Source organism: Augochlora pura, chromosome 3 (assembly GCF_028453695.1).
Source record: "Augochlora pura isolate Apur16 chromosome 3, APUR_v2.2.1, whole genome shotgun sequence".
Taxonomy (NCBI): Eukaryota; Metazoa; Arthropoda; class Insecta; order Hymenoptera; family Halictidae; genus Augochlora; species Augochlora pura.
This window is the reverse complement of record NC_135774.1, coordinates 16111875-16139517: the sequence shown is the minus strand read 5'-3', so window position 1 is coordinate 16139517 and position 27643 is coordinate 16111875. Positions and strand designations below refer to the sequence as shown.

The window sequence follows — 27643 nt, the reverse complement described above, 5'->3', positions numbered from 1 at the left end:
CGTCACGGTTATCCACCTTGCTCGGGGAAACATTGGCCGGCGTGCAACAGGGCGGGCAAATGTTTGCGCGAGTTGCCATTAAGACGGCGCACGCGAAATGGCGGAGTCTCGTTGTGAATGGGAGCTAATTAGCGGCTCTAGTTGGCTGAGAGGAGCTTCGCGCGGTTTAGATGGTAGATAGTTCGCTGACGGTGCAACCACCGAACAGGACCTGAGCGCGTTTCAGTCGACATAGGATAATAATTTCTTGGAATAATACGATTATTTCTGGTACTTTATTAACTTGATTTTACAGATAATGCGGTGATAAATGTGTCTGTTTATTTTGGCATCGATTCGAGTAAATTATTTGAAAACAATTTATTTTAGTAATTTTTCGTTCGAGTTATTCGCTCGGATAAGATGGATAATTTGATTTTTGATTTAACCCGTTGCACTTGAAGCCATTTTAACTGCAAATTCTGAAATAATTTTCCTGGCTTATAATAGTTTAAAGTGCATTTTTATGCGCACGGAATTGATTCTCGTGAGCCAGAAAAAAAATTCTAGCGGTGCCTCGGAGTGCAAAGGGTTAATTTAAGTGGTATGAAATTTTTGTGAAGAATAAGAGTTTTTAATGAGAGTTATTTAATAATTGCTCGAAAATTTTTGATTCATTAACAAGTTGAAGATGATGCTGTTATACTCTTTGATTCATTTAATGTCTTTATTATCGTTTAATAAAATAAATGGTTTTGTTGCTTCTCCAGTCACTATTCGAATCACTTCAACGACAATCAACATATTTTGCAATAAAATTTAAATCGGCCTGGCAAGCGCTTAATATCGCGCAACTCAGCGCTCGTAGAGTTAAATACCCGTGCTACAAATAAGATTTTTATCAATTAAATAAATAAGCAAAATGAATAAAATCCCATTTAACTTGAACAAAAAGAGCGTCGCTCATATTTGGGCGACAGGTGTGCTTCTGTGGAAGCCCTGTCACCCAGACATGGGTGACGCGGCGACCAACGGTTAAAGTTAAGGAACGGATGAACATTCGTACCCTAGCAGCTTACCACTAGAAATCTCCATCGCGAGTTAGACTCATTAATGTACAAGGGGTTAAACGTAGCGTTAACACGTTGAGTGCCAAGCGATTACATAAGGAAATCCCCGCCAGGCCACGCATGCTGGTATCGTGGTACAGCAATGCGAAACGCACTATGTACTTGCAAATTAGAATTTACTCGATGCATTGAATCCATTAAAATTTTCTGAAAAAATGCATTAGTTATAGAATCCAGTATTGAATAAAAATTAAGAGGACTTTAAATAAATTTTAGGTAACAACTTAAAACAATGTAACTTTTTTCAGTTTTATATCATATTTTACACTGTCAGTGACCAGCGACTGACGCGGCCTGAACGGAGAGTTCAGTGTCAGTCACCGATGACTGACGTGACACTCAACGTGTTAAAATCCAATGCAAACAGCCGGACAGGATCCGAGACGCGACGCAACGGAGGATCCGTCGCGAGAACGTTCCGTGTGCTCCACTTTTTGGAATCCCGTTCCAGCGAAACGCCTGTACATACGTATGCATGTAAATGTACTTACACAGTACCGTTCAAAAGTTTGGTTCGTGCTGCTCGAAAACTTGTCCAGCCATTTTCGAGCACGACGATTCTTATTAATTTAATATTTATCATTTATGGCTACTTTAATTCCAAAATGAATGACACAGTCGTTCTAAACAATATTATTCCAATTGGTATAATTGTTTTTATTTCATACATATTTATATGTACCGTTGTAGGCAAAGTTTCTTTTTGGTAAAATATACTTTATTTCTTCAATTTCTTATGATACTGTTTATTTTCATGATTTTGAAGATATTTTCTTTTAATATTTTGGAAATAGTTGAGTTGAAATATATAGAAGCATATTTTTAAGTTATTTCTTACTTTATCGGTTTTCTAATTGTATAAGTTCTTTTGTGACTTTGTTTAATATTTTTTTCATTATAATTGCATCTTCAGTAAATATGGATGGAATGCTAAGAAATCGTGGCTCGAATAATCAGGTTTCCCAAATTGTCCATCATTTATTTATATATATGTATATATAATATTATAATATAATGTCTATAATACACGATATTATAGTATATAATAAAGTTAAGCAAAAAGTAAATATATTTAGTTATAATATACAAATATATTTATTTTTTGAATCTGAATTCTAAGCTCAGCTGAAAAAGTTATGAAACGAGAGTTTTTAATATTCTTTTGTCACTTTAAGCAATAGCAAAATAGCAAAGTAGTCCCCCTATCATCTAAAAATATATTCAAATCTCTTGATCCCGTTTTGAAACAGTTATTCCATATTAAAAGAGTTACTATACCTCGGCGCAGTTTTACCGAATTTTCTTAATCAGTTTTGCAATTTCATAAATTCCAGAAACTACAACTTTCCGCGGGCCTTGCGAAAGCGCATGTTTATCAAATAAACTTTACTTACGAAAACCGGTTGCCGTCTTATATTTTCGACATACGCGAATGTCCTAAGCGCTAAATTATTGCTTGAGTCGAAGCTATTTATTATTTGCATTTTGTTGCGCGAAACTACGACTTATCACATTAGTTTTCATACCTAAAGGATTTTCTGGCGAAGCTATTTCTTAAAAGTTTATTAATCGACTGCTTGTTTAGACTGCAATCTCTAATTACAGTTCTAATTGCAACATTATTTATCTTGGAGGTATACATACATTCTCGTGCATTGAATATGTTTTCTCCCATTACCAATATTCAAGAAGTTGAAATCGAATGTAAAACGAAGATTAGACAATCAATGTAGAAGAAGCCTGTCTTTGCATAAATATTTCTTCATTCATTATATTATATTATATTCATTTTGTTTGTTTTTCACTTATTTTCTATTCATTTTACTTTTATTTTACAACAGCTGCATGTTTATCTTCTCTTCGTTCTTTACATTGTTAATTAATGTACGCGGCAAGTAGCTTGCATTTATTACTACTGCCTGTTATGATTATGTATAGCATAATGTCATGAAAGTATATATATATATATTCCTCCATCGCATGATGTTATGTTGACAAAACATTAAATTAATTTTATATGTTGAAGAACACCAATTGATTATACAGAGCCATACATGAATTGAATTACTTAACGATAACGTGTTCGATAAAGGGTTCAATGTGAAACAAAATAGCTCGTTTTTTCCCGTTCAATAAATTATTCATTGTATCCATCGATATACGGAACCAGCTAGCGAAACGACGAAGTACTTTCATCTCTTTGTGAATATAACTATCCACGATTTTCTAATTTTGAGCGAGCGACGATATTGGAAGCCGTCGGTCGCGTCAGCGCCGGCAAGGAATATTCTGTGTTCTCGAACGAGAAAATGCTAATAAAAGCGAGACAAACAGCGTGCGTGGTACCAACATGGCCGTTTGACCTTTAAAAAGAAAGGAAGGCCGCCGAAGTCTCTCTCTCGGTGAGGCCAACTGAAATTGCATCGAGGAGTCATTGAGTAATCGTATATTAATTCACCTGAGTGTACCTACGATGCGTACGAAGAAACGCGAAACATGTTCAAATTAAACGAATATTTAATTTTTGTATTGCTCGACGCTAGCATTTCTCTTACTTTTTAATGAAAAATACGTTATTCTTGCTGTTTGATTAGTTCTTCATCAAAGAAATTGCTTATTTTTTAATCAGAAAATTTTTTGTTCTTCCATTTCGTTTACTTTGTTTTCCTAGATATTAATATAAAAATGAAAAGTATTTAATGTAAATTTATTAGGTATCGATATTAATATATTTACTAGTCTAACAATATTTTATTTCCATCTAACAACATTCCTGTAGTATAAATGTAATATAAAGTTACAAGAATAATGGAGAAAATAGATATTTCTCCTGCAATACTTTCTCATTCTAATCAGCTTTCGAAGGATTAATGGTTGGAAATTCGATGGTGGAATGTTGGAATCTAGCACACAGGACAAATATCGCTTTAATTCGACGTTTGGATACTCCGAGGAATCTTTGCATTGTAAAATTTGATTTAAATCGAAGACAATATTACTTCGGATCCATATAACGAATCACGGTGTTTCGTTAACAGAAGATCAGTCATCAGATGACGAGATTCTGTTCAAACATCGTCAGTCTATTAAGAACGTAAACAAGAAGAGACATCTCCACCATAAACTAAAAAATAACGAAGGCGTTTCTTCTTATTTACGTTTTTAGTAGACTGACGTATTGACATAGATATGAGTGACATATCTTGTGCGCCATAATTTAAAAATATACCAACAGTGGGCCGCATTAATATTCGGACATTCCATACGCTTTGTATTTAGTTTAAGTGCCCTGTTAAGGTGAATACTTTGCTTGATGGCAATGTTTGTAAACATATGATGTAAGCACTATCTCATAGAATTACTTTCACTTAAAATATTGTTCGTATAAGAGAGATATTATAAAATTTATGTTTGTAGAATCTAAAGTAAGTGTTTTGACTTATTAAAAACCTATAAATTAATTAACTCAACAAACAGTAAAGATACGGAGTAAAAATGTCTCAAGTACGATGGTGTCCGAATATTAATGCGGCCCACTGTATATTATTCTAATATAAAACAGGGAAATGAAATTTGTATACAATTTTCTAAAAATGGTTCTTTTATGTATGATTTTGTTGATAGCAAAGTCTTTAACCCGTTGCACTAGAACTCCTTCCACGCTGCGTTGATTATCCGTTGTTTGTCCTTCCACGAATCCGTGAATATTAACCGCGGATCTATGCGTATTCGTTGCATACCGCGCAAATTAATTTTAGACTCACTGGGACATCCGGAAACAATGTGTCCAAGAATGTCTACGAAGAGGAGTTAGTGACTCACGGCAACCTACTCACCGCATAAATAGCAAGATAGCCAAGCTTCCGCAAAAAGAATCACGGTTATCCGCGGCACTTTTGATTTCCGAGGAGTCATCCTCTCAAGGAGTCGCGCAACAAGTAGGATAGTCTGCGATCTCTCATGACACCAATTGATTTCTCGGTAGCCAGACTGAGATACCTGTTTCCCAGACATCCGTGTATCACTTTGGCGCTACCTGCGCCCCCATTTTTTTTCAAGGAATCTTACGAATTTGCGAATACATCTTCCACCTATACCGTTCGATCTCATATACATATATCAATTTTCTATAAATATCTAGCTGCATTAAAGAATCCAATTTATTTATTAATCTAGTTTGATTTAAGTATAAATTAACATCTCAGGTATAAATTAATATAATATACTTGTTAATGTAGACTAAAATTTAATTCGTTAATTTTTATGTATTAAACATTACCTAAAGAAAATTTTGTTCAATTATGGTTAATATTTTGGCCTTGGGATTCCGATTTTAATGGATAAACTGTAGCGTTCAATTGAAATATAGGATGGACAATGTAATTACTAAATCGAGTCAGAAATAACTTCCTATGCAGCAAAAAATCATAAAGTCTGAGATCAATTTTCCTAAAATTGATATAGTAAATTAAATATAATATAATGTAATATTATAATAAGCTAAATATGGTGAAATAAATTCAATGTAGCAAAATGTACTAATATAATAAATGAAATGTAATAGAATATGACAACGTAGTAAAGCAGATATAATAAAATATAATATTAGAACAAACTAAATCTAATAATATAGTAAACTAGATATAATAAAATATAAATAGTACTACAAACTAAACAGAATTTTGCTAATGTAATAAGTACTACATAGTAATAAATATACCCCAAAACTCTGAGAGATATACTCATTGACGCTAGTAAAGAACGATTCTTAAAAACGTCTGAACAAAAACTATCCATCTACTTCTTTAAGTTCTACCTAACAATATTATTTAACAAACTTTATCTTCCAACGATTTTATTAAAACAAGCTCCAGTTTCCAATTTGATCGAATAAACTCTGTCCTCCGTTTCGATCGAATAGACACGAGCACCTAGCTATAGGTGTGACATGCAAGCGACACCAAAAATATTCAGCCAATTGAAAAGCGAATCAACACTTTCGTTCCATGGATTGTCCGGATACGCTCTCGTGGGGAAAGGTCGCAGAAAGTTCTCGGTTCGGAATGCAAAAATTCTATTTGCACCGGGAACCTGTCCGTGACTTCTCAATTCGAACGGTCAACAAAGCGAGCACGCGAGGACGTTTCACTCGGCGGCGGATTCTCTTTTACAATGTTACCCGTTTACCCACCGACCTACCTTTGACTCGCATACGGTGCGTCGCACTAAAAACGATCGAGGTCGTTCTGTCCGTCACTGTCTGTACAGGTCACCGGTTAACCGCGTTTCCTGCCACCTCGAAGGCTTCGTCCGTCGCGAATTGATCTCCGACCGCACGTAAACTGGTTCCCCATGGGGAAACCGTCACGGAAGATTCGTGGATCTTCAAGAAGAAACTTTAGATACCCTTTTGTACGTTTAGATTTTTAGTGATTATAGTGTGAATGGGACAATTATTGTGCCTCTTCCACCCCCCTTGGTTAATGTGACAAGACAATAGTGTAACTTGTAGTTAGAAGCAATATTGTTCAATTAGAGATATTGAATTCTTTTGATCACAATTACATCAGAATTTTAAATATTAATTTTCATAAAGTTACATCACAATTTTAATTACTAATTTTCATAAGATTTCATCACAATTTTAATTATTAATTTTCATAAGATTTCATCACAATTTTAATTACTAGTTTTCATAAAATATCAACACAATTTTTATGACTAATTTTCATAAAATTTCATCACACTTTTAACTATCAATTTTGTTAATAATTTCCACTTTTATTAAATTATTTAACCTATTATTAAAATCTAAGAATAAATGTAGATCGTTTTTTTAGAGGAATTATTGACAATAAGATAGTGTCAATTAACACAGCTATAAAACAAATTATAGTGCAGGTGGTTAAACGCGTTTTCCAAATATACTCCTCCATAAAATTGCAACTTCAAAATGGACGATCTTTGAGCTTCTGTAACTTCGTATATAAAATTCTTATAAGAGTCTACCTGTGTCCTTTTTTAAGGGAAAAGTGTCAATTTTGACACCCTTTAATATAGTTTTTTTTTCCGATAACTCTTAATGTTTTACGAAACCGAGTTAAAATCTATAGTTGCGAAACTCTATAGTTTTTAGAAACTCGTATCTTCAAGTGACTCTATGAGATTGACATAACTGTTTTCCGTATTTCTGCCAATGCGATCTTACAGAGGGAAGTTTATAATATAACCTTAATATAACTGTTTTCCGTATTTCTGTCAACGCGATCTTATAGAGGGAAGTTTCGTCTTTACAATGAGGTGTCAAAAGTAGATCTACGATTTTTTGCCACCGTCCTAGGTTACTTTATAAGGAAAGTATACCTTGGTCGATTAGATGAAAAAGTTCACTTTCTGCATTTTCGAAAGAAAAATTTCTTAAAAGAGAATATTCAATTTCGTTTAATGGAATGATCTGCCTCGTCGGTTCACTAATGAGCCGCTCTATTTTATATACTACACTGTTGGCACACAATTGAAACTAAACGAGGCGATTCTCTGTTGAACAGGTTGGGAACTGAGGGGCATACACTGTTACAAATTCTTCAACATCAGGCACTCTTGGGAAAAAGCGGCGGAGCTATGCAGAAGGTAAGTGGTCCAATCGTCTATAGTAATTAAGAATAAAGTCTGTGTGCTTCAGTGTCTCGCATCGCTGGATGTGTCTACAAATAGGCACCGTTTTTACGAACACTTTCTATCATCCTTCGATCGCAAACGTGAAATGTATTATAAACTGCGCAATTACAACTTTGTTAGTGGTACAAGTGGTTAAAGATATTGAATTCCGTGAATAAAATTTTAGCGTGTGTCCAATAAAATTATAATAAAATTGCATCATTAGTCTAATAAAATATTAGTAAAATTTCATCATAATTTTAACTACAAATTTTGTTAATAATTTCTGCTTCTTTATATTTGCAATAAAGATTTGAGACTCGTACAATCGAGTTACACGATATGTAAAATTAAAAACTAAATACCAGTGCCACTGGTAGCTCAATTTTTACAACATACAGTGATTCCTTTTTAAATTAGACTTAACCATTTTTTAAACTGTACTAAATAACTCCAATTTTGTTTTCAAATTACAAAGCATTAGACAATGACTAAAATGTCTTCTTTTTAAATCTTTCTATCTTTTGGAATAACAAAATAAAATAAAGAACTCTCACAATTTCACTTTTTTTATCTATGACTATAATAAAAATTTAAAAAACATATCTAAGTTATAAAACAAGCCTAAAAATGATGAGAAATTAAATTATTCAAAAAAGCGAATACAACAGCTTTGCAGAATCGAGAGAAATCATTCAGATAGCTTATCCACTTTGTTAATTAATAGCCAAGTCGTTACAAAACGAAGTCTGTACGAATTTTTTCGGCAATACGATAAAAGTGTTAGAATAATATTAACGAAGTGTTCGCAAGCGAATGGAGCAAATATATTTGACTACTCCGCCACGTGTTTCGCGGGCAACGAAACAAAAGTGAAGCAGAGGCGCCGCGGTTCTGCAGTCGCGTTATTACACGCTAGAACGGAGCAAGAGATCGACGAATTGATGTACGATTGCAGGTACGGCAGCGAACTGATGGTGGTGGAGTCGTACAGCGAGAACAACATGTCCGCGAGCATGATCGGCCGGCATTTGGATCGTTACTGGCTGGGACTGGCCTCCCTCGACGATTTACGGACCAACACGCTCGAATCGGCGGCAGGAATGCTCGTCTCCCAATACGCCGGTTTGTAAAATCATGTTTCGTTCGGCTTCTCTGGCCGGAGAGATTCACGATCGGACTCTTGTGTTATTCATGCCCGATACCACGACCCAACAAACAAAAATTAACGGCTCGCCGACTTGAAATTTCATGGGGGTCCATTTGTTATTCCTCGAAATTCATGTGCATTCGACTGAGACAGTAAAATTGTGGGAAAGCCAGTTCTGGCATGCTGAATTAGCAAATCAACAAGATGGTGATTTAATATGGAATAATGAATTAGGGAATTATTTTTTTATTAATTGTTTGCGTTTTTAACATCTGACGTTAACATTTGGCCTGCGGTTATTGGATTATTTCGGACCAGTTTAGAGTAGTGTGAATTATTATAGCATCGGTGTATATTATAATGTATATAGTATAATAGTACATACGATAACATATATAGTATAATATTACACTATATACAATATATATTATAATATATACAATGTATATTATAATATGTACTATTATAATGCATGTAGTATAAATACTGCAAAACACCAAAAATTGAAGGGAAACACTTTCCTAATATTTCTTCTAAGAACAATATTAAAAATTCCCCATTGAATCTCATTTTGATAAATCGATAAAACTGCTGCTTCGATTCACGATACACAATCGCAATGACTCTTTTCGTCGAATATCAAAGTTCTTTAGGAGAACCGCATCATGAATGGAAACGAAACAAATTGGACGAGTACGCTTACCTAGCATTCCTTGTTAGAATACCGTGTAGATGTTTATGGGTTCGGAGATGTTATACGAGTCTAATTAGCAATTAGAAACTGTTCGGATAGTAGATTAAGGGACACCTTTTTCTATGATAAAACTCGTCCGTGCACGTGTGCGCGCGCTGGCCGGTTTTCATCGGGGTCACGGAAACGCGGAACTGCACGGTGTATACGGCACGAAGACATACTTTTCCCACAACAATGCGCAGATACCGTCGCTTTTACGTCTGCGCGAGCTACAATTTACTCGTCTGGCGATGCCCATGTGTATTTGAATAGCATCCATTACGTCTTTGACAGACTCGAGACTATTTTCTTGAATACATCTGTTAATATCAACTAAAATTGGATTCGTTAATACATCGTTCGATCCGAAATATCTCAATGTTCTATAAATATCTAATTCCTTCGAAGAATACAATTTATTTATTAATCTAGTTTGATTAATGTCAACTAAAATTGCATTAAAAAGCAACGCTTGTAAAGATCTTTTAATGTTTGTTTCTTCTCTACCATAATTGTCACTTAGCAAACCCAAAATTGTGACAATTATGAAATTAATACGGTAATCGCAAATTAAAGCGTTTTAATGCAGAATCAAGCTATTTCTATCGAAAGTATCAAAAGGCATCTTTTAACCATTTTTATTCTTCTATCTTGTTTGAACCTTTTAATATCTGTTTCTCATTCATCGTAACTGTTATTTGACAGACCCTAGGAAGTATATGTTACGAAAAATTCTGGAAAGCTATTATTTAACCAATTTCGCGAAAATAATATCAAATAAGAATGATTAAACAATGCCTTGCAACCTTCTACAGAAATAGCTTCAAAAGTCTTTTCAAGTCTTTTAACATTTGCTTCTCCCTTACCATAACTGTCACCCACTAAAACCAAAATTCTGAAAATTATAAAGCAGGCACCGTAATCGCGAATTAAAGCGTCCCGGTACAGAATCACGTTGGGTTCGTGGTTGAAGGCTCAGCGAATCCGAGCAGCTCGTAACAGTTTCGGTATTCAGGTTTCTGGGCGTCGCGGCAACCGAATCCGCAATCAGGTGAATGCGTGGACGTTGCACTGACGGACGACCGGCAGACGTGGGAGCTAACCACGTGTGAATCATTGCTTCCGTTCATGTGCCGCGCCAACGCCTGTCCCGCAGGTAAGTCGTCTTCGCGCACGTGACGCAAGTTTAATCACCGACGCCTCCTCGAACGCGTCGCGTAATCCTTTCCCATTTGAATCGCCGGCAGGATCGTTCCACTGCTCGAACGGTAAATGCGTGAACGCGGCGTTCAAGTGCGACAAGCAGGACGACTGCGGCGACTTCTCCGACGAGATCGACTGTCCCGCTAACTGCCAGTTCTACATGGCGAGCAGCGGCGACGTCGTCGAGAGTCCTAATTATCCGCACAAGTATGCACCCCTCAGCAACTGCAAGTGGACCTTGGAGGGGCCCCAAGGACACAACATCCTTTTACAGGTACGAACAGGAGTCGCTTGGTCTCTCCACCGTGCACGACAATGCGCGATCATAATTGATAGCGATTTGGAATTTTTTTTAAATTTATTTAAACTTGATTAATCCTTTGACGTACCATTTTCTTCACAGTCACTGCGATTAGGAATTATTTAATTGGCACAATTTCTTAGAAGGGACAGGACATTAATATTTATTAAGTGCCAGAATCTACTTGTATACTGAAATATTCATAACAAGGGGTTAGAATTTTATTCCAATTTTAAAGAACAAAATAACATCCACACTTAATAATTATTCATTACTAGTAATTTCCATCACGAGTCGGACTCGTTAAAGTACGGCAAGAGGTTAACCTCTTCAGGGATACTGCCACGTGTGTATACGTTTAGTTTTTGTTTTTTTAAATTATGATTGTTCTAAGTGTAGAGAAAATGAGGATCAGTTGAAGACTTATTTATTACAGAATCCCATAGCAATGCGGAGAAAAGATCATCGAATAAAATAAAATGGTTGATAAATAAGGAAGAAACAATTAAATAGATTGTTCCCTAGCGTAAAAATCCATCCCTGAAGAGATTAAAGGGCGACGAAGATTATATTTTGTGATTGTATATAAGGAGAATATTATACAGCTTTATATAGAATGCACGTTAATTCAAGATGGCTCAATTGAAACAATTATTACGGGAATATGTTTTAATATTTTTAGAACTCGAGGGCTCCGTTGCGGAGACAACGGAGAATAATTTTAAGTGGCTCCGCTTCGGAGTCCTCAAATTGCAATGGGTTAAAGTTGACCCGTAGTGAGCTTCCAGAATCCAAATTTTTGCGATATATATTCTTAGTTTATTTGATTTATTCCGATGAAATTAAAGTATTACAAAGCGCATCGTTGCTCAGTATTAAAATTAAAGTATCACAAAGTGCATCATAACTCAGTATTTAATTTAAGTTATTTAAAGTAATAATATTACTGTAAAAATTCATTTTAACGTGGGCTAAATCATAACTTTGTTGACTCTATTGGAATAACTATTGGAATTGGCACATTTTTCAATTTTTTCACTTGTTTCATAATTTTGTTAGTTCATGGATGGTGCTTTATATAGAAAAAGAATCTTTGATTCGCAGAAAAATTAAATCCGCTGGGGTTGTAAAACAATTTAATGAACATCCAGCATATTTTCCTATATATTTTTATATCTTATTATTATTATCATTATTATTCAAAATCATATAAGAAATTATAAATTTTGGCTGTTTACTAGGTAAAAACTAGACGCACTTCAAAAAGATTATTTGAATCAATTTTAAAATTAATTTCCGCAGACATTGTTTCACTTTATAAAGCTTAAATTCAAGGTTAAAGAGTGCACTTTAAAATAGGGCCACTTTAGTTTCGAAGAAAATTGAAAATCACATAGACAATTCAAGAAACCCGAGAGTCGATAACTCATTGCAAAGAAATTGGATTCTGATGGCTCGTTTCAGATCAATTTTAAAATATATTCTTATGGAAATTGTTCAAGCTCAGATAGCTTAAATTAAAGCTTCAAGAGTCTACTATAAGATAGACTTGCGTTGATGCCATAAAATACCCGCTAGCAAAACGACTTAACCCCTTGCACTGTCATAACGTGCCAGAATCGTGTCAAAGATTTCATACATAAACTATTAAATATATATATTTCCTCTAAATTAAAAAATAAAATTTGATTCATCTATTATTAAAATGTAAGAATAAATGTATATAAAAACGTACAATAAACAAAAATTGTATTGTTCTTTTAAGACAGTTATTAATAACAAAGCAGTACTATCAACGAAACCATAGTGCAAAGGGTTAAATCGCAGATATACTTTAGATCAATTTTATGATGCGTTTCTGCCATAATTTCTCAATATTTAACCCTTTCGTTTCGCAGTACTACCCCTTCTTCGTCAAAGTAGTGTCACTGAACGAAAAACACGCACCAGAAATAAAGACAGTGTGCGTGGTTGCTCTATATACGTTTCTCTAAGCCTTAAATAACAACCGTGCTGAATAAAACAATCGTTGCTCTAATATGTTAAGTATAATTTACATTATTAATATAGAAAGGCTTACAAAATTACAGATGATATAGGCATTTGATATTTACAAAACAATATGATAAACTGTTTAACATCGTCGCGTGCTCGCCGCCTACAAGCTGCGTTTTCTTAGCGGCACCCGAAGCGAAAAGGTTAATCCTTTTAATGCCGGCTTTAAGGGGCGCTCGAAGCGAACGGGGTTAACCTTTTTAATGCCGTCTCTAAGCGACACTCGAAACGAAATGGTTAACCCTTTTAGTGTCGCCTCTAAGCGACGCTCGAAGCAAAATGGTTAATCCTTTTAACGCCGCCTCTAAGGGGCGCTCGAAGCGAAATGATTGACCCTTTCAGTGCCGCGCGGAAATGGACGTTCACGCGAAAATAACTTAACGAATTTGACGAGTTTAGTAAAGTTTGGAAAAAAACTCATAAAAGCCAAACTAAAAATGATATTTAAAAATAATCCAAATGCATCGTATTACGCGAGAAAGGAAGAGTAATATAATAACAGTTGTACTTCCATAATTATTGAAAATCATACGAATAATAGCAATATAAACCACGATGAGAAACATAGAAAGAAGTTTCTCTTCTGTAAACAGTATTTACTTTAACCATCGTTTGATCAATTTTATGCAGATCACGTAGTATGCAATATAAGCACTTGATTTTCAATAATTTCTAATAAAACAATCGAAGCTGTTCGATGTCTATAATAAACAGATTGTGATTACCAGCATAGAATATAACAAAAACAATGTTTTCAATCGTGTTGCAACAAATTTGAACCATTTAATAACGTTTTACAATGTTAATTTGAGGCACAGTTCTTTCGTGATGCGCAAACAAGGCGTCGACAAGTGTAGCGAGCGACGATATCTCGTTGTTCGGTACTAAAAGGGTTAAGCATCGAAACCAAAGCTCGAGTAGGCGTTTCGCGTTTGATAAAAATGTTTTTGTTCAGTTCCAAGAATTCGAGACGGAGAAGAGCTTCGACATAGTGCAGATCCTGGTCGGCGGCCGGACGGAGGAGAAGTCCGTGAACCTGGCGACGCTGTCGGGCAAGCAGGAGCTGAGCAACAAGCTGTTCGTATCAGCCTCGAACTTTATGATCATTAAATTCAGCACGGACTCTTCCGTGGAGAGGAAAGGTTTCCGCGCTTCTTGGAAGACCGAACCGCAGACCTGCGGCGGTATTCTCCGAGCGACGCCTCAAGGACAAGTGCTCACTTCGCCGGGATATCCGCAGAATTATCCGGGAGGCTTGGAATGTCTCTACATCCTGCAAGCACAGCCTGGTCGTATCATGTCTTTGGAGGTACGTGGTGGCGTGTACAGGGTGTCCCAGAAATGTCTAATAATCCGGAAGTACGGGTTTCCTCGGGTAATTTGAAGCAACTTTTCTCTTTGCGAAAATTCAATCTGCGGCTTCGTTTACGAGATATTAGCGAAAAACGCTGACCAATGAGTGATCGTCGACGCACCGCCTTCGTGACCACTGATGCCCCGCCTTCGCGACCACTGCCGCAGCGTCGGATGAGCGGCGCGACGCGGCTGCATGGGCGGAGTAGCGGCCGCACTCGCTCTCTGATTGGCCCGTGTTTCCTGGTAATATCTTGTTAATGATGCTTCGCAGAGAATTTTTGTAAAGGAAAAAGTTATTCCAAATGAGTTCAGGAATCCCTTATTTTACAATTGTAAGTATCTTTTGGGATATTTTGTATAATAGTTGTCGTAAGTAGTAATAGTAAATAATAAAATAATTGCGTATATGATAAAATAAATTTAATATAGTTGCCGTAATAAACGAAACTAATTTCAACCTTAATTATTATTAAAGTTTATTATCGAATTCAATTTTGTGTATACTATAATTCATATTTGTGAATATACAGTGATTCCTGTTAATAGTGAGGCAGTTTTCAAAATGCAATAACATGTTTAGAACTATGTTATATAGATGTCAATAAGTTATAAATTATAATGGTAAATTAAAATTAGGTTGTAAGAGTTAAAAAGTTTAAAGAATTGTGAATTTCTCACACGTATTAATCGAAAGTATTAAAAATCGAGAGAAAACTGCTATTTTTGGAGAAGTTATTGCGTTTTGAAAAATATCCAAATATTAACGAAAGTCGCTATAGTTCTCGCAATTTTTACACATACATATATTTCATATTCCTGAATACGCATAACTTGCATTAATGAATAAATATATTTCAACCTAAAAGTATTTCGTAAACGTCCACAGTCTGTTAACTATTACACCCCCTTATTTTATGCATGTATGAAAGAAAGAAAATGAAACACCTAGTATACACATGGAACAAGAATATCGAATCGATCCTTCGAAGCGATTGGTCAATTATTTACTCGTGTTTCCCTCAGATCGAAGACTTGGATCTCGAAATGAACCGTGATTACATCCTCATCCGAGACGGTGACTCACCGATGAGCAGGCCCATCGCCCGGTTAACAGGAAAATCGGAGGACAATCCTACGGTGATCATGTCCACAGGGAACAGCCTGTACCTGTACCTGAAGACAAGTCTCGGCGATTCGAGACGCGGATTCAGCATCCGATACACACAGGGATGCAAAGCTACAATCATCGCGAGAAACGGAACCGTCCAATCGCCGTCATTTGGTCTAAACGACTACCCTAACAATCAAGAATGCTTATACCGAGTGAAGAACCCTCAAGGAGGACCTCTGTCCTTGAAATTCGTTAGCTTTAACGTTCACAAGACTGATTTTGTACAGGTAATTTCGCCATTTTATCCTGTCGCTCCTCAACCCTTTGTCGAGACTAATTCAATACATATTGATTCAAATACAATAGATAGTCTCTAGTTACTTAAAGTTGTCTCGAATTATTCTGCATTCGAATGATTCTTTACTCGAATAATTCTGCATTCGAATCATTCTTTATTCGAATAATTTTTCATTCGAATAATTCAAATAATTCTTTATTCGAATGATTCCTATATTCAATAAATCTTTACTCGAATGATTCTTTATTCGAATGATTCTCTGCTTGAATTACTCTGTATTCGAATAATTCTTTATTGGAGCAATTAGTTATTCGAATAATTCTCTGTTCGAATTATTTTCTACTTGAAAAATTCAAAAATTATCTATTCGAACAATTCAAAAAGTTGTTCATTCGAATTATTCGAAAAAGTAGTGTGAAAAAAACGAATCGATAAACGATGGAAAATCACTATATTGTACAATATTAATTCAAGTCGATAGTCTGCATTTGCCAGCAATTTACCAGTATTCATCATACTGAATATACATAAATTAACACGAATAAGAAAAATTAAAAAAGAAGGACCAAAATGATAATAATAAATAAATTAATAACAACAATCCTGAATCAATAATAACTCCACTAATACCATAATATATACTAATATTACAATTTTACCAACTAAATTTTATGAAATAAAACAAGCTACGTTTAACTAGCAAAATAAACTTCGCCTTTTTATCCTGTCGCTCTCCTATCCTTCGTCGAGACTAATTTATTCTAATTTATATACATAATAATAACACTATTTATACACTTTATTCACAAGATCTACGACGGTCCAAACACCAATGGACTCAGGCTGCATCCCGGGAACGGATTCACTTCCAATACTCGACCAAAAATCACGCTCACCGCCGAAAGCGGAGAGATGCTCGTTCGGTTCACTTCCGATGCTCTGCACAGCAGCTCCGGCTGGCAGGCCGAGTTCTCAGCAGGTGAGATCAATTTACCTGACCGAGTCGAGCGGAAACTAACGCGTCCGAATCTTCGCAGACTGTCCGTACCTTCAATCCGGCGAAGGGGCGCTAGCCTCCAGCAGGGACACCGCCTTCGGCACGCCCGTCACATTCTCGTGTCCCCTGGGTCAGGAGTTCGCGACCGGCAAGCCCAAGATCACCACAGAGTGTTTGCCAAGCGGAAACTGGTCTGTCACTTATATCCCCAACTGCCAAGAGGTCTATTGCGGCCCGGTTCCTCAGATTGACAATGGATTCTCTATCGGATCGTCCAACGTCACTTACAAAGGATTGGCTACCTATCAGTGCTACGCTGGTTTCGCGTTCCCGTCGGGTAGGCCAACCGAGAAGATCTCGTGCATGGCTGACGGCAGATGGGAGAAGAAGCCTTCCTGCTTGGGTAAGTTGATCATAAATGTTCGAAAGCGGAGTTGAAATTTGGCGGATTATTTTGAGTAAATATTGGTTACAAGAAATATACTGGTGTATAATGGTGAGGTTAGAATAAACATACGAAGTGAGAGATGATTTTTAAGTTTTTGAGAAAAATACTTTTTGATACTTTCCTGGTACCTTTGAAATATTGTGATTGTAGAAGTCTATTGTACAGGGTGTCTCAAAAAGCAGTCGTAATTGGAACATGAGGGATTCCTCAGGTTGTTTGAAGTAAGTTTTTGCTTTAGGGAAATTTTCTCCGAGGCGTTGTTAATGAATTATTAATGAAAAACTGTGACCAATAAGAGGTGAGCATAAGATGGCGCGATGAAGTTGAGCGAACGAGTGGACCTGGAATTTGTAAGATGATTGGAACAGCCGCCTAGCGGCGTTAGCTCGCTTCTCGTGGGTCAATTTTTTGGCAATAATTTGTTCACTATGTCTTGGAGAAAGTTTTTGTAAAGGAAAAAGTTGTTTCAAATGATCTCAGGAATCTCCTAGTTCCTGATCGCAAATGACTTTTAGGACACCCTGTATTTAATATAAGAGAAACTAGAAATTAACATAAACATAGAAAATATGACAGTAAAGGAATACAGTTTATGACTAACATTATAGAATGTACAATAACGCACAAATATGACATATGACATGGTTTAACTGTGTACGTGAAAATCTTCAATCATAATCTTTAACCATAATCTACTTCAAATATTTAATTCAGATAATTGTCTGACTGAATTTGTTTTATTATAGTTGAATATTTGATTCGAATAATTTATTATTTCCTTGAATTATTCTCTATTAGAATGATTCTTTATTCGAATAATTCTTTATTTGAATGATTCTTTACTTGAATTATTTTTTATTCGAATAATTCGAAAAATTCTTTACTAATAGAATTTGAAAAAGTACCGTGAACAAAAATGAATCGGTAAACAATGGGAAAACACGATATTGTACCATATTCGTTCAAAACAATAGCCTCTACCCTTCTACCTTTCTAATTGTCAGTAATTGACCACTGTTCGCCATATTAAACATACATAAATAAACGTGAAGAAAAAGAAAAAGTAAAAAAAAGAACCAAAATAATAAGAAGAACAGTCATTAACCACTAATAACAATTAACCCACCTAATATTATAATATCACCAACTAAATTTTTCGAAATAAAACATGCTACATTTAATCATGAAAATAAAAATCATATCAATATCACTGCTACTTTTTCACAGCCTCGCAGTGTTCCCCGCTTCCGGAAGCTCCCCATTCGAACATCACCATCTTGAACGGCGGAGGTCGCAGCTACGGGACTATAGTTCGGTTCGAATGCGAGCCAGGCTACGTCAGAAGCGGCCACCCTGTTATCCTCTGCATGAGCAATGGCACCTGGTCCGACGAGGTGCCAACGTGTTCCAGTAAGTATTCAAACTCCGTTCGCTTCGGTTGCAAAACCTGTCGTTCGATTATAATCAACAATCGTTGATCGCTCGTCGTGTAGGAGCAAAGTGTCCGTTGCTGCCCACTATCAAGAACGGTTTTGTGGTGGACACGTCCAGGGACTACTTTTATGGCGACGAAGCCAGGGTTCAGTGCAACAGAGGCTACAAGTTATCCGGCTCCAATATCATTCAGTGCGGACCGAATCAGCACTTCGACAATGTTCCGACTTGCGAAGGTGGGTTGCGTGCTCCGAGATTTTTCTTTAGGCGTAGCTTAGCTGCTGGTTCATCAGCGTTGCATTGCAGATATCAACGAGTGCGCGTCGAGCCAATGCGATCTGGCCTCCACTGAATGCATAAACAATCCTGGTGCGTTCACCTGCAAGTGCAAGACCGGCTTCGCTCCCACCATGGAGTGTAGGCCTATCGGGGACCTTGGGCTCATCAATGGCGGCATTCCTGATGAGTCGATCACCGTTTCGAGTTCCGAAAATGGGTACACGAAGACGGTGAGAGCAAATTCTTCTGTTTTTCTATTTCCTTTTGTCTTGAGAATTTAGTGTTTTATTTTAATTTTTGGCTATTCTTTAAATTTTTGTCTTAAACTCGGATGGAAAAGTTAAGAGATTAGAGATGTTCATTTTATGTTATGTATTAATAATATACTATATTATTCATAATATATTATATTATAATACTATAATATAATATATATTATTAACTCTATATTATAATATTATATTATTATCACGTAATAGTCATTTTACAGTAAACTAATCGCTCTAACATGTAAAACAGTATCAAGTCACTTAATCGACTCACTTATTATTATCGCCTGTATATTATTAAACAAAATTTGTCGATTTTAAAATCTAATGAATTATCATTTCTAATATGGTAACTTCATGTTTAACACATATCCAACTGCACGACAAAAATTCGTCATTTCGCAAACAATCGCCAATAGCCAAATGACGAAAATTCGTCGTTTGTATATTACAGAAAATAATTAATTCTTGTTTTTTCAATTCTAAATAAATTAAATTTCAATTTTTACCAAAAAGAAATAATTGCAATAAAGAACCGATTTCATTCATGTATTATTGTTAATTATGATTTACGTAAACATAAATACGTTAAATTGGCGACTGCAGCCAAGATAAAACATCCTTTGAAATATTACAATGTTTGCAAAGGCCACAAGAAAAAAAGTAGAACTAGCTACGTATGTGACTTTTACAACTTACCCCTTCATATTGGAACATGTAAATACAACAGTACCATTCACTGGAGAAATATTAATTATTTATAAAATTAAAGATTCGAAAGTAATTTACTACATCTAATAATAAAGGGAATAATAACTTTGTGTTTCGAGTAATTCATTCCAACTTGTGGACTTAATTTCTTTTTAACTTCAGAAAGCAAAAGAAAAATGAAAAATTTATACACAAAGAGAAATTTGTTTTATAACATTTTTCAAAATTTTAGTGAAAAATATATGATTTTTAACAAGTTACGTTGCTTTTATATAGACCATATCATTTCTACAGATAGCGTCGAAAAATGCCGCCATTTTGTGAATAGCGGTGCAGAAAATTATCGGACGAATATGTGCCATGCCATTAAAATGTGTAAATACCAGTAAAATTGTTAAAATTACATTGAGTCCATAATTAATACGTTATAATACTTATTAACATAAGTCCATAATTGCTCGCACAACTACATATTCATCCGCAATTATAATTCTCACGTGTCCCAAACACTCCAAGTGAACACACATTTCCTGTTTTCGACAATAGGGTATCCGTCTGAACAACGGCGACGGCTGGTGCGGCAACAACATCGAGCCGGGAACTAACTGGGTGATGATCGACATGAAAGCTTCTACGATAATCCGCGGGTTCCGAACCCAGGTCGTTGCCAGAGTAGACGGCAACATAGCGTACACATCGGCAGTTCGCATACAGTATACCGACGACCTAACAGACGTCTTCAAGGACTATACCAACCCCGACGGTACCCCGGTGGAGTTCAGAATCCTGGAACCGACTCTGTCCGTTTTGAACCTGCCGGTGCCAATCGAGGCTCGGTACATAAGGTTCAGAATACAGGACTACATCGGCGCGCCTTGCATGAAGCTCGAAATCATGGGATGCACTCGACTGGAGTGCACGGACGTGAATGAATGCGCCATGAACAACGGCGGCTGCCATCAGAAGTGTATCAACAATCCTGGCAGCTATGCTTGCATGTGTAACACGGGCTACGAGTTGTACAAGGGCAACGGCACTGCCGGATTTTACATCGAGAAGTACGAAACCGGGGACAGGGACGGAGACTTGTACCAGAAGAATAAGACTTGCGTGCCTGTCATGTGTCCTGCATTGTCCGCGCCGGAGAACGGGAAGACTTTGTCTACCAAAGTGAGTATAGTAATATGTGTTTGAACGTTGTTTGAACGAATGAATAAGAAAAATAATACATCGTTATACGTGTTGATAACAATTGTACTTTAAAAAGCTGCATTGATTTTATGCTTAATTATTCATATGCTCATTAGTTAAATGCAAAATTATATTTTACGTTAAATTGTTTCATTGCGTATCATCCTTGGAATTGTCTAGTACCGTGGCTACGGTCATGGTTTTCCAAATATACCATAAAGTATAGTTACTTCCTCTCTGAATGTCACTGGATCGATGCATTTCCCCTCGGAATGTCACGAATCGTAGCGTATCCATTCTGAATGTCAATCGAACGTAGATACGAATAACATAACTTCACTTTCTGTTTAATGACGTACATAGTTTTCTTCGTGTCGCCTTTAATGCTTCATGTATAGTTAAGAATCGGATTTTCAATGGACAAGATTTTAAGTAATTAATAATGCTTCTTTTCATAAATGAAATAGAGTTACTTGATATTTATAATGAATACATCTAGAGTAAAGTATGTCGTGTTTAGTATCATTTTAATTGGATGAAGCTAACCAATATAGTAATAGAATTTTAAGCTATAAACAAATATAAATAAAAAAGTTTATTCGAGCGTTTATTCTAGCTGTTTAATATACATATTTACATAGCCGCTGCTTTCTCAAGTAGTTTCGTTCTCTCTCTTTCTCTTCCTCTTTTTCTTTGTCTGTCTCTCTCTCTCACACACACAGCACAAACACAAGATATCGGCAACTACAAATACGAGCCCGGAGGCTTTAAGAATCACGTCTTGTCTACGCTACAAAATAACTTTCAATTCCAACCCCGCAACATTTAGAGACCCACTACTGACACAATTATTGTTATTAAAATTCTACATATATTATAACATCCTACCGTGACATCTTTTATAGCAACAACACCACTTCGGTGATCTAGTCAAGTTCCAATGCAACTTCGGCTACGTATTATCCGGATCTTCAGCCGTGATTTGTACATCCAGTGGAGTTTGGAATGGCACTACCCCAGAATGTCAATGTGAGTCGCCATCCACCTTGGACCACCTCTTCGAGCTTCAACAAATCACTAATAATCATTAACTCTCCCTAGATGCCAAGTGCGTATCCTTGCCGGACGATAAGAACGAGGGTCTGTCAGTGATCCGCAGCGACGAGGCGAGCGTCCTGGTGCCGTTCAAACAAAACGTCACCCTGAAATGCGGCAGCAACGGTCGCTACCTTCGCAACACAGCGTCTTCCGGTTTCCGGCAGTGTGTCTACGACCCTAAACCCGGTCTCCCAGACTATTGGTTATCGGGTGCTCAGCCTGCCTGTCCCAGAGCCGACTGCGGGAAACCGCTGCCTACACCTGGAGCCGAATACGGCCAATACTTGGACACCAAGTACCAGTCCTCCTTCTTCTTCGGCTGCCAAGACACGTTCAAGCTCGCCGGACAGACGAACCGGCACGACAACGTGGTCAGGTGTCAAGCCAACGGTATCTGGGACTTCGGGAACCTCCGTTGCGAAGGTCCAGTCTGCGAGGACCCCGGCAGACCTAGCGACGGCTTCCAAGTAGCCAGGAGCTACGAGCAGGGATCGGAGGTGCAGTTCGGCTGCAGCAGACCAGGCTACATTCTTATCAATCCCAGACCCATTGTCTGCGTCCGAGAGCCAGAGTGCAAGGTCGTGAAGCCTCTAGGCTTGGCTTCCGGCCGCATCCCCGACTCCGCCATCAACGCGACCTCCGAGAAGCCCAACTACGAAGCGAAGAACGTCCGATTGAACTCTGTGACCGGGTGGTGCGGCAAGCAAGAAGCGTTCACGTATGTCAGCGTCGACCTCGGACAGGTGTTCCGCGTGAAGGCGATCTTGGTGAAGGGTGTGGTCACCAACGACATCGTCGGCAGACCGACGGAGATCAGGTTCTTCTACAAGCAGGCCGAGAACGAGAACTATGTCGTTTACTTCCCCAATTTCAATCTCACCATGCGCGATCCCGGAAACTACGGCGAACTGGCGATGATCACCTTGCCTAAATACGTCCAAGCGCGGTTCGTCATCTTGGGCATCGTTAGCTATATGGACAACGCGTGTTTGAAGTTCGAGCTGATGGGCTGCGAGGAGCCCGTCGCCGAACCACTTCTTGGCTACGATTATGGCTTCTCTCCGTGCGTGGACAACGAGCCTCCTGTCTTCCAGAACTGTCCTCAGCAACCAATTGTCGTTCAGAAAGGAGCCGACGGGGGACTCTTGCCTGTTAACTTCACCGAACCCACTGCTATCGATAATAGTGGCAGCATTGCCCGTCTCGAAGTCAAACCTCATAGCTTTAGGACACCGTTGAGGGTGTTCGAGGACACCGTAGTGAAGTACGTGGCATTCGACTACGACGGAAATGTGGCTATTTGTGAGATCAACATCACTGTACCAGGTGAGTGCTATAGTATAACAATTGTAGCATGCAGTATAACTATGACTATAGTATACAGTATAACTATACGTATGCCTATAGTATAACGATTGTAGTATATAGTATAACTATAACATAAACTCGTATAAAATAGAGATATAAAAAGACATTAATCGTGAATAAAATAAAACTTTTTAAGATATCGGACTACTTGAAATATATTCTTAAATGATAGAGGTATAAAACTATTACTAAAGGATGAGAACTAAATTATTTTATAACTTTTGAACTCAACTTTATAAATTGCCCAAATACTTCTGTGAACATTCGATGCTTTTATATATTTTTTAATTTTGCAGGTAACGTTTTATACTAAATCGAAAGTTAGACTCTACTTTAATACACCGTAGTTTTCCTGCCAATTTATATTTATTAATAAATTAAATTAAATTAAACATATGACATAGAAGTCCGAATATCTTAATAGTCACTTTATACATATACCATATGCTGTAATAATATTGTAAATCCAAATCTTCGTCTTCCAACTTTGATGCAATATTATAAAGCAAAGACATAAAAACATTTGTTCCTTTAACAACAAGATTCTCATAATTCTCAAACGCAAATCATAGTTCATATTAAACGTCCACATTTTTCCCTAAACTTTAAAAACTTTTATGCAAATCTCTTTTAAAGTGCTTCCTCTAATATTGATTTAAATATCGAAATAAACATTCAGAATCCAAACATAACTATGACACAACTCTTTACAGACTTGACGCCACCCAAGCTGAGCTGTCCCCAGAGCTACGTGATCGAGCTGATCGACAAACAAGAAAGCTACACAGTGAATTTCAACGAAACTAGAAGACGAATCAACGCCACCGATGCATCCGGACCAGTGAAGATCACTTTCGTGCCGGAAAGAGCGATAATACCTATCGGCAGCTTCGAAAATGTGACTGTTTACGCGACCGACTCCAGCGGCAACAGAGCCTCTTGTCATTTCCAAGTCTCGGTACAAGCAACCCCTTGTGTTGACTGGGAATTAAAGCCTCCGGCCCATGGAGGATTAAAATGCGTTCCTGGGGACAAGGGTCTGCAATGCGTAGCGTCCTGCAAGAATGGCTTCAGGTTCACCGACGGTGCTCCCGTGAAAACCTTCACCTGCGACGTCAACAAGCACTGGTCTCCAGCTTCGGTCGTTCCCGATTGCGTCTCCGAGAGTGAGTTTCCTTCGCATTGAAACATAAGTCAGACGAATCACAATAGTTTGTTCACACGTGTATTTGTTTTTACAGATACTCAACAGGCTAACTATCACGTGGTAGCAGCGGTGACTTATCGCGCAAATGGCGCCGTCTCGAGATCTTGCCTGCCTCAGTACCAGGACCTCATGTCTCAGTATTATATGAACTTGAACAACATGCTGACACAACGTTGCTCCGCAGTCAATGTGAACATGAACGTGTCTTTCGTGCGGTCCGTTCCTTATTTGCTGGAAGAGAACGTTTTGAAGGTTAGTGTATTGCAGCGGTAGGGGAATATTAATTCTTTGATGTATCATGACGATTTTGACTTGTGATTGCGATTTTTAAATCTTTTCACTTGGTTGTTCCTTGGTTGTGAGGGACATGGTGATTGTAGTATACGATTCGGATGTTAAAGTAATGTCCTATTTTAGGGGGCATTAAAGTGATTACTGGTAATCAATATATTTTGGGGAAAGCCTGTTTTCCAAAAAATTGCATTAGAGTTACAAATTACATACAGGTTACTAGAATGATCTTCTAGATCTTTAAAGACATACAAGATGTATGCATATACATATATGTATCTCAGTAATTGTACTATATGTTAATATAGTACATTATATGTTACATATTATACATGTTAATATAGTATATTATCTATTGTATATATTAGTATAATACATCCTATTCTACTATTTTATTGTCACTAATATTATACTCTAAAGTATATATAAGCATACTATAAATATCAATTACAAATACCGATATTAATCTAGAATAATCTAGAATAATCTATAAATATAAATATGTATCAATCAAGAACATTTAATCATTTCAATTGTGACGATAACGGTACCGCTAGGGGTTAGCAATAACTATTTACGTTTGAATTCCAGATGGACTTCATCCTTGTCATCGTCCCAGCCATACGTCAGCCTCAGTTGTACGATCTTTGCGGATCTACGTTGAGCCTGATCTTCGAGCTCTCTGTTCCCTCGACCAGCGCTGTGATAGAGCCTCTGATGAACGTCTCTGCAATTGGCAATCAGTGTCCACCTCTCAGGGCGTTGAAGTCGTCTATTACCAGAGGCTTCACGTGTAGTATTGGCGAGGTTCTGAACATGGATACCAACGATGTTCCACGATGCTGTGAGTATAGCGATGTTATAGTATGTAGAATAGTATTTTCTATAGAGAAACTGAAAAATTACTGTTGACACTGCCAATACAATTTTGAACGTAATAATACATACTATTTATTAGCGATTTCTAACTTAGTAATCAAGAGTTAATGTATAAGTAAAATGTTTTAGTAAAATGTTCACAATAGTTCTTCGTGTCATGTTTCATACTTTTGCTTCTTTTTTGTTAACAATACACTGCTGCATTCTCTCCGCTTTTCTCTCGCTCTCTAGTTCTCTCTCTCTCTCTCCCTCTCTCTCTCTCTCGTTCTCTCAAGCCGATAACCATCAAATCCCGCATCTCTCACCTACTGAAACAATACCTACCCCAACAAGCCAAATCATTACAATTCAATACCAATTAAAATTGTCTCGCAGTGCACTGTCCCGCGGGTACGTTCGCCGGAGAGAAGCAGAAGCAGTGTACCTCCTGTCCGAAAGGCTTCTATCAAAACAGCGACCGCCAGGGCTCCTGCCTACGGTGTCCATTCGGCACATACACGAGAGAAGAAGGCTCGAAGAGCATAGACGACTGCATCCCAGTTTGTGGATACGGCACCTACTCGCCGACAGGCCTGGTGCCTTGTCTGGAATGTCCGAGGAACAGTTACACCGGCGAACCACCAATCGGAGGCTATAAAGACTGCCAAACCTGTCCGGCAGGTACCTTCACCTACCAACCGTCAGCGCCAGGTCGCGACAGGTGCAGAGCGAAATGCTCTCCCGGCATGTACTCGGACACTGGCCTGGCTCCTTGCGCTCAGTGCCCGAAGGACTTCTTCCAGCCGCAGCACGGAGCGACGACGTGCGTCGAGTGTCCGACGAATATGTACACCGATGCTCCCGGCGCGGTTGGTCGAGAGGAGTGCAAGCCTGTGCAGTGTACCGACAGCGTCTGCCAGCATGGTGGCCTGTGCGTTCCTATGGGCCACGGTGTGCAGTGTCTCTGTCCTGCTGGCTTCTCCGGAAGACGATGCGAGATCGACATCGACGAGTGCGCTTCCCAGCCTTGCTACAACGGCGCGACTTGCATCGACTTGCCACAAGGATACAGGTGTCAATGCGCCAATGGCTACTCTGGGGTGAACTGCCAGGAGGAGAAGTCGGACTGCAGCAACGATACCTGTCCAGAGAGGGCTATGTGCAAGGATGAACCTGGGTTCAATAATTACACGTGTCTGTGCAGGTCTGGGTATACTGGAGTCGACTGTGACATCACGGTAAGTTTAGTTTTGTTGAAGTGGATTTGGGGTTTATACCTCGTACGTAAAAATTTATAGTAGGGTAACTTTGTTAACCCTTTGGTAGAAATATGTCACTCTGAAACATTTATGAACCCTAACTATTATAGCCAAACTAGAGAAATTAATAGCATGTTATAGAAAATAATATAAATAATGAGATATTATTTCATTCTTTATTTTTGTGACATGCAATCAATATAAATATAAATAATGAAACAACATCTCATTATTCATATTTCTTATATATTATCGAAACC

The 27643-nt window shown here is 37.6% G+C and overlaps 1 protein-coding gene across 2 annotated transcripts in view; it reads left to right on the top strand.

Annotated features, from left to right (window-relative positions):
• The window catches only part of Uif (sushi, von Willebrand factor type A, EGF and pentraxin domain-containing protein uif), a 96902-nt gene that overhangs the window by 54216 nt on the left and 15043 nt on the right, over positions 1–27643 (top strand). For both annotated transcript variants that reach the window (XM_078177015.1, XM_078177014.1), the window contains exons 4-21: positions 7658–7739; positions 8725–8891; positions 10665–10805; positions 10897–11126; positions 14164–14517; positions 15588–15962; positions 16784–16952; positions 17011–17373; positions 18646–18828; positions 18912–19088; positions 19159–19361; positions 20658–21281; positions 22208–22331; positions 22404–23726; positions 24482–24934; positions 25010–25227; positions 25858–26110; positions 26521–27362. In XM_078177015.1, the coding sequence (XP_078033141.1) occupies positions 7658–7739; positions 8725–8891; positions 10665–10805; positions 10897–11126; positions 14164–14517; positions 15588–15962; positions 16784–16952; positions 17011–17373; positions 18646–18828; positions 18912–19088; positions 19159–19361; positions 20658–21281; positions 22208–22331; positions 22404–23726; positions 24482–24934; positions 25010–25227; positions 25858–26110; positions 26521–27362 (6281 nt within the window). The remainder of the gene's footprint in view (positions 1–7657; positions 7740–8724; positions 8892–10664; positions 10806–10896; positions 11127–14163; positions 14518–15587; positions 15963–16783; positions 16953–17010; positions 17374–18645; positions 18829–18911; positions 19089–19158; positions 19362–20657; positions 21282–22207; positions 22332–22403; positions 23727–24481; positions 24935–25009; positions 25228–25857; positions 26111–26520; positions 27363–27643) is intronic.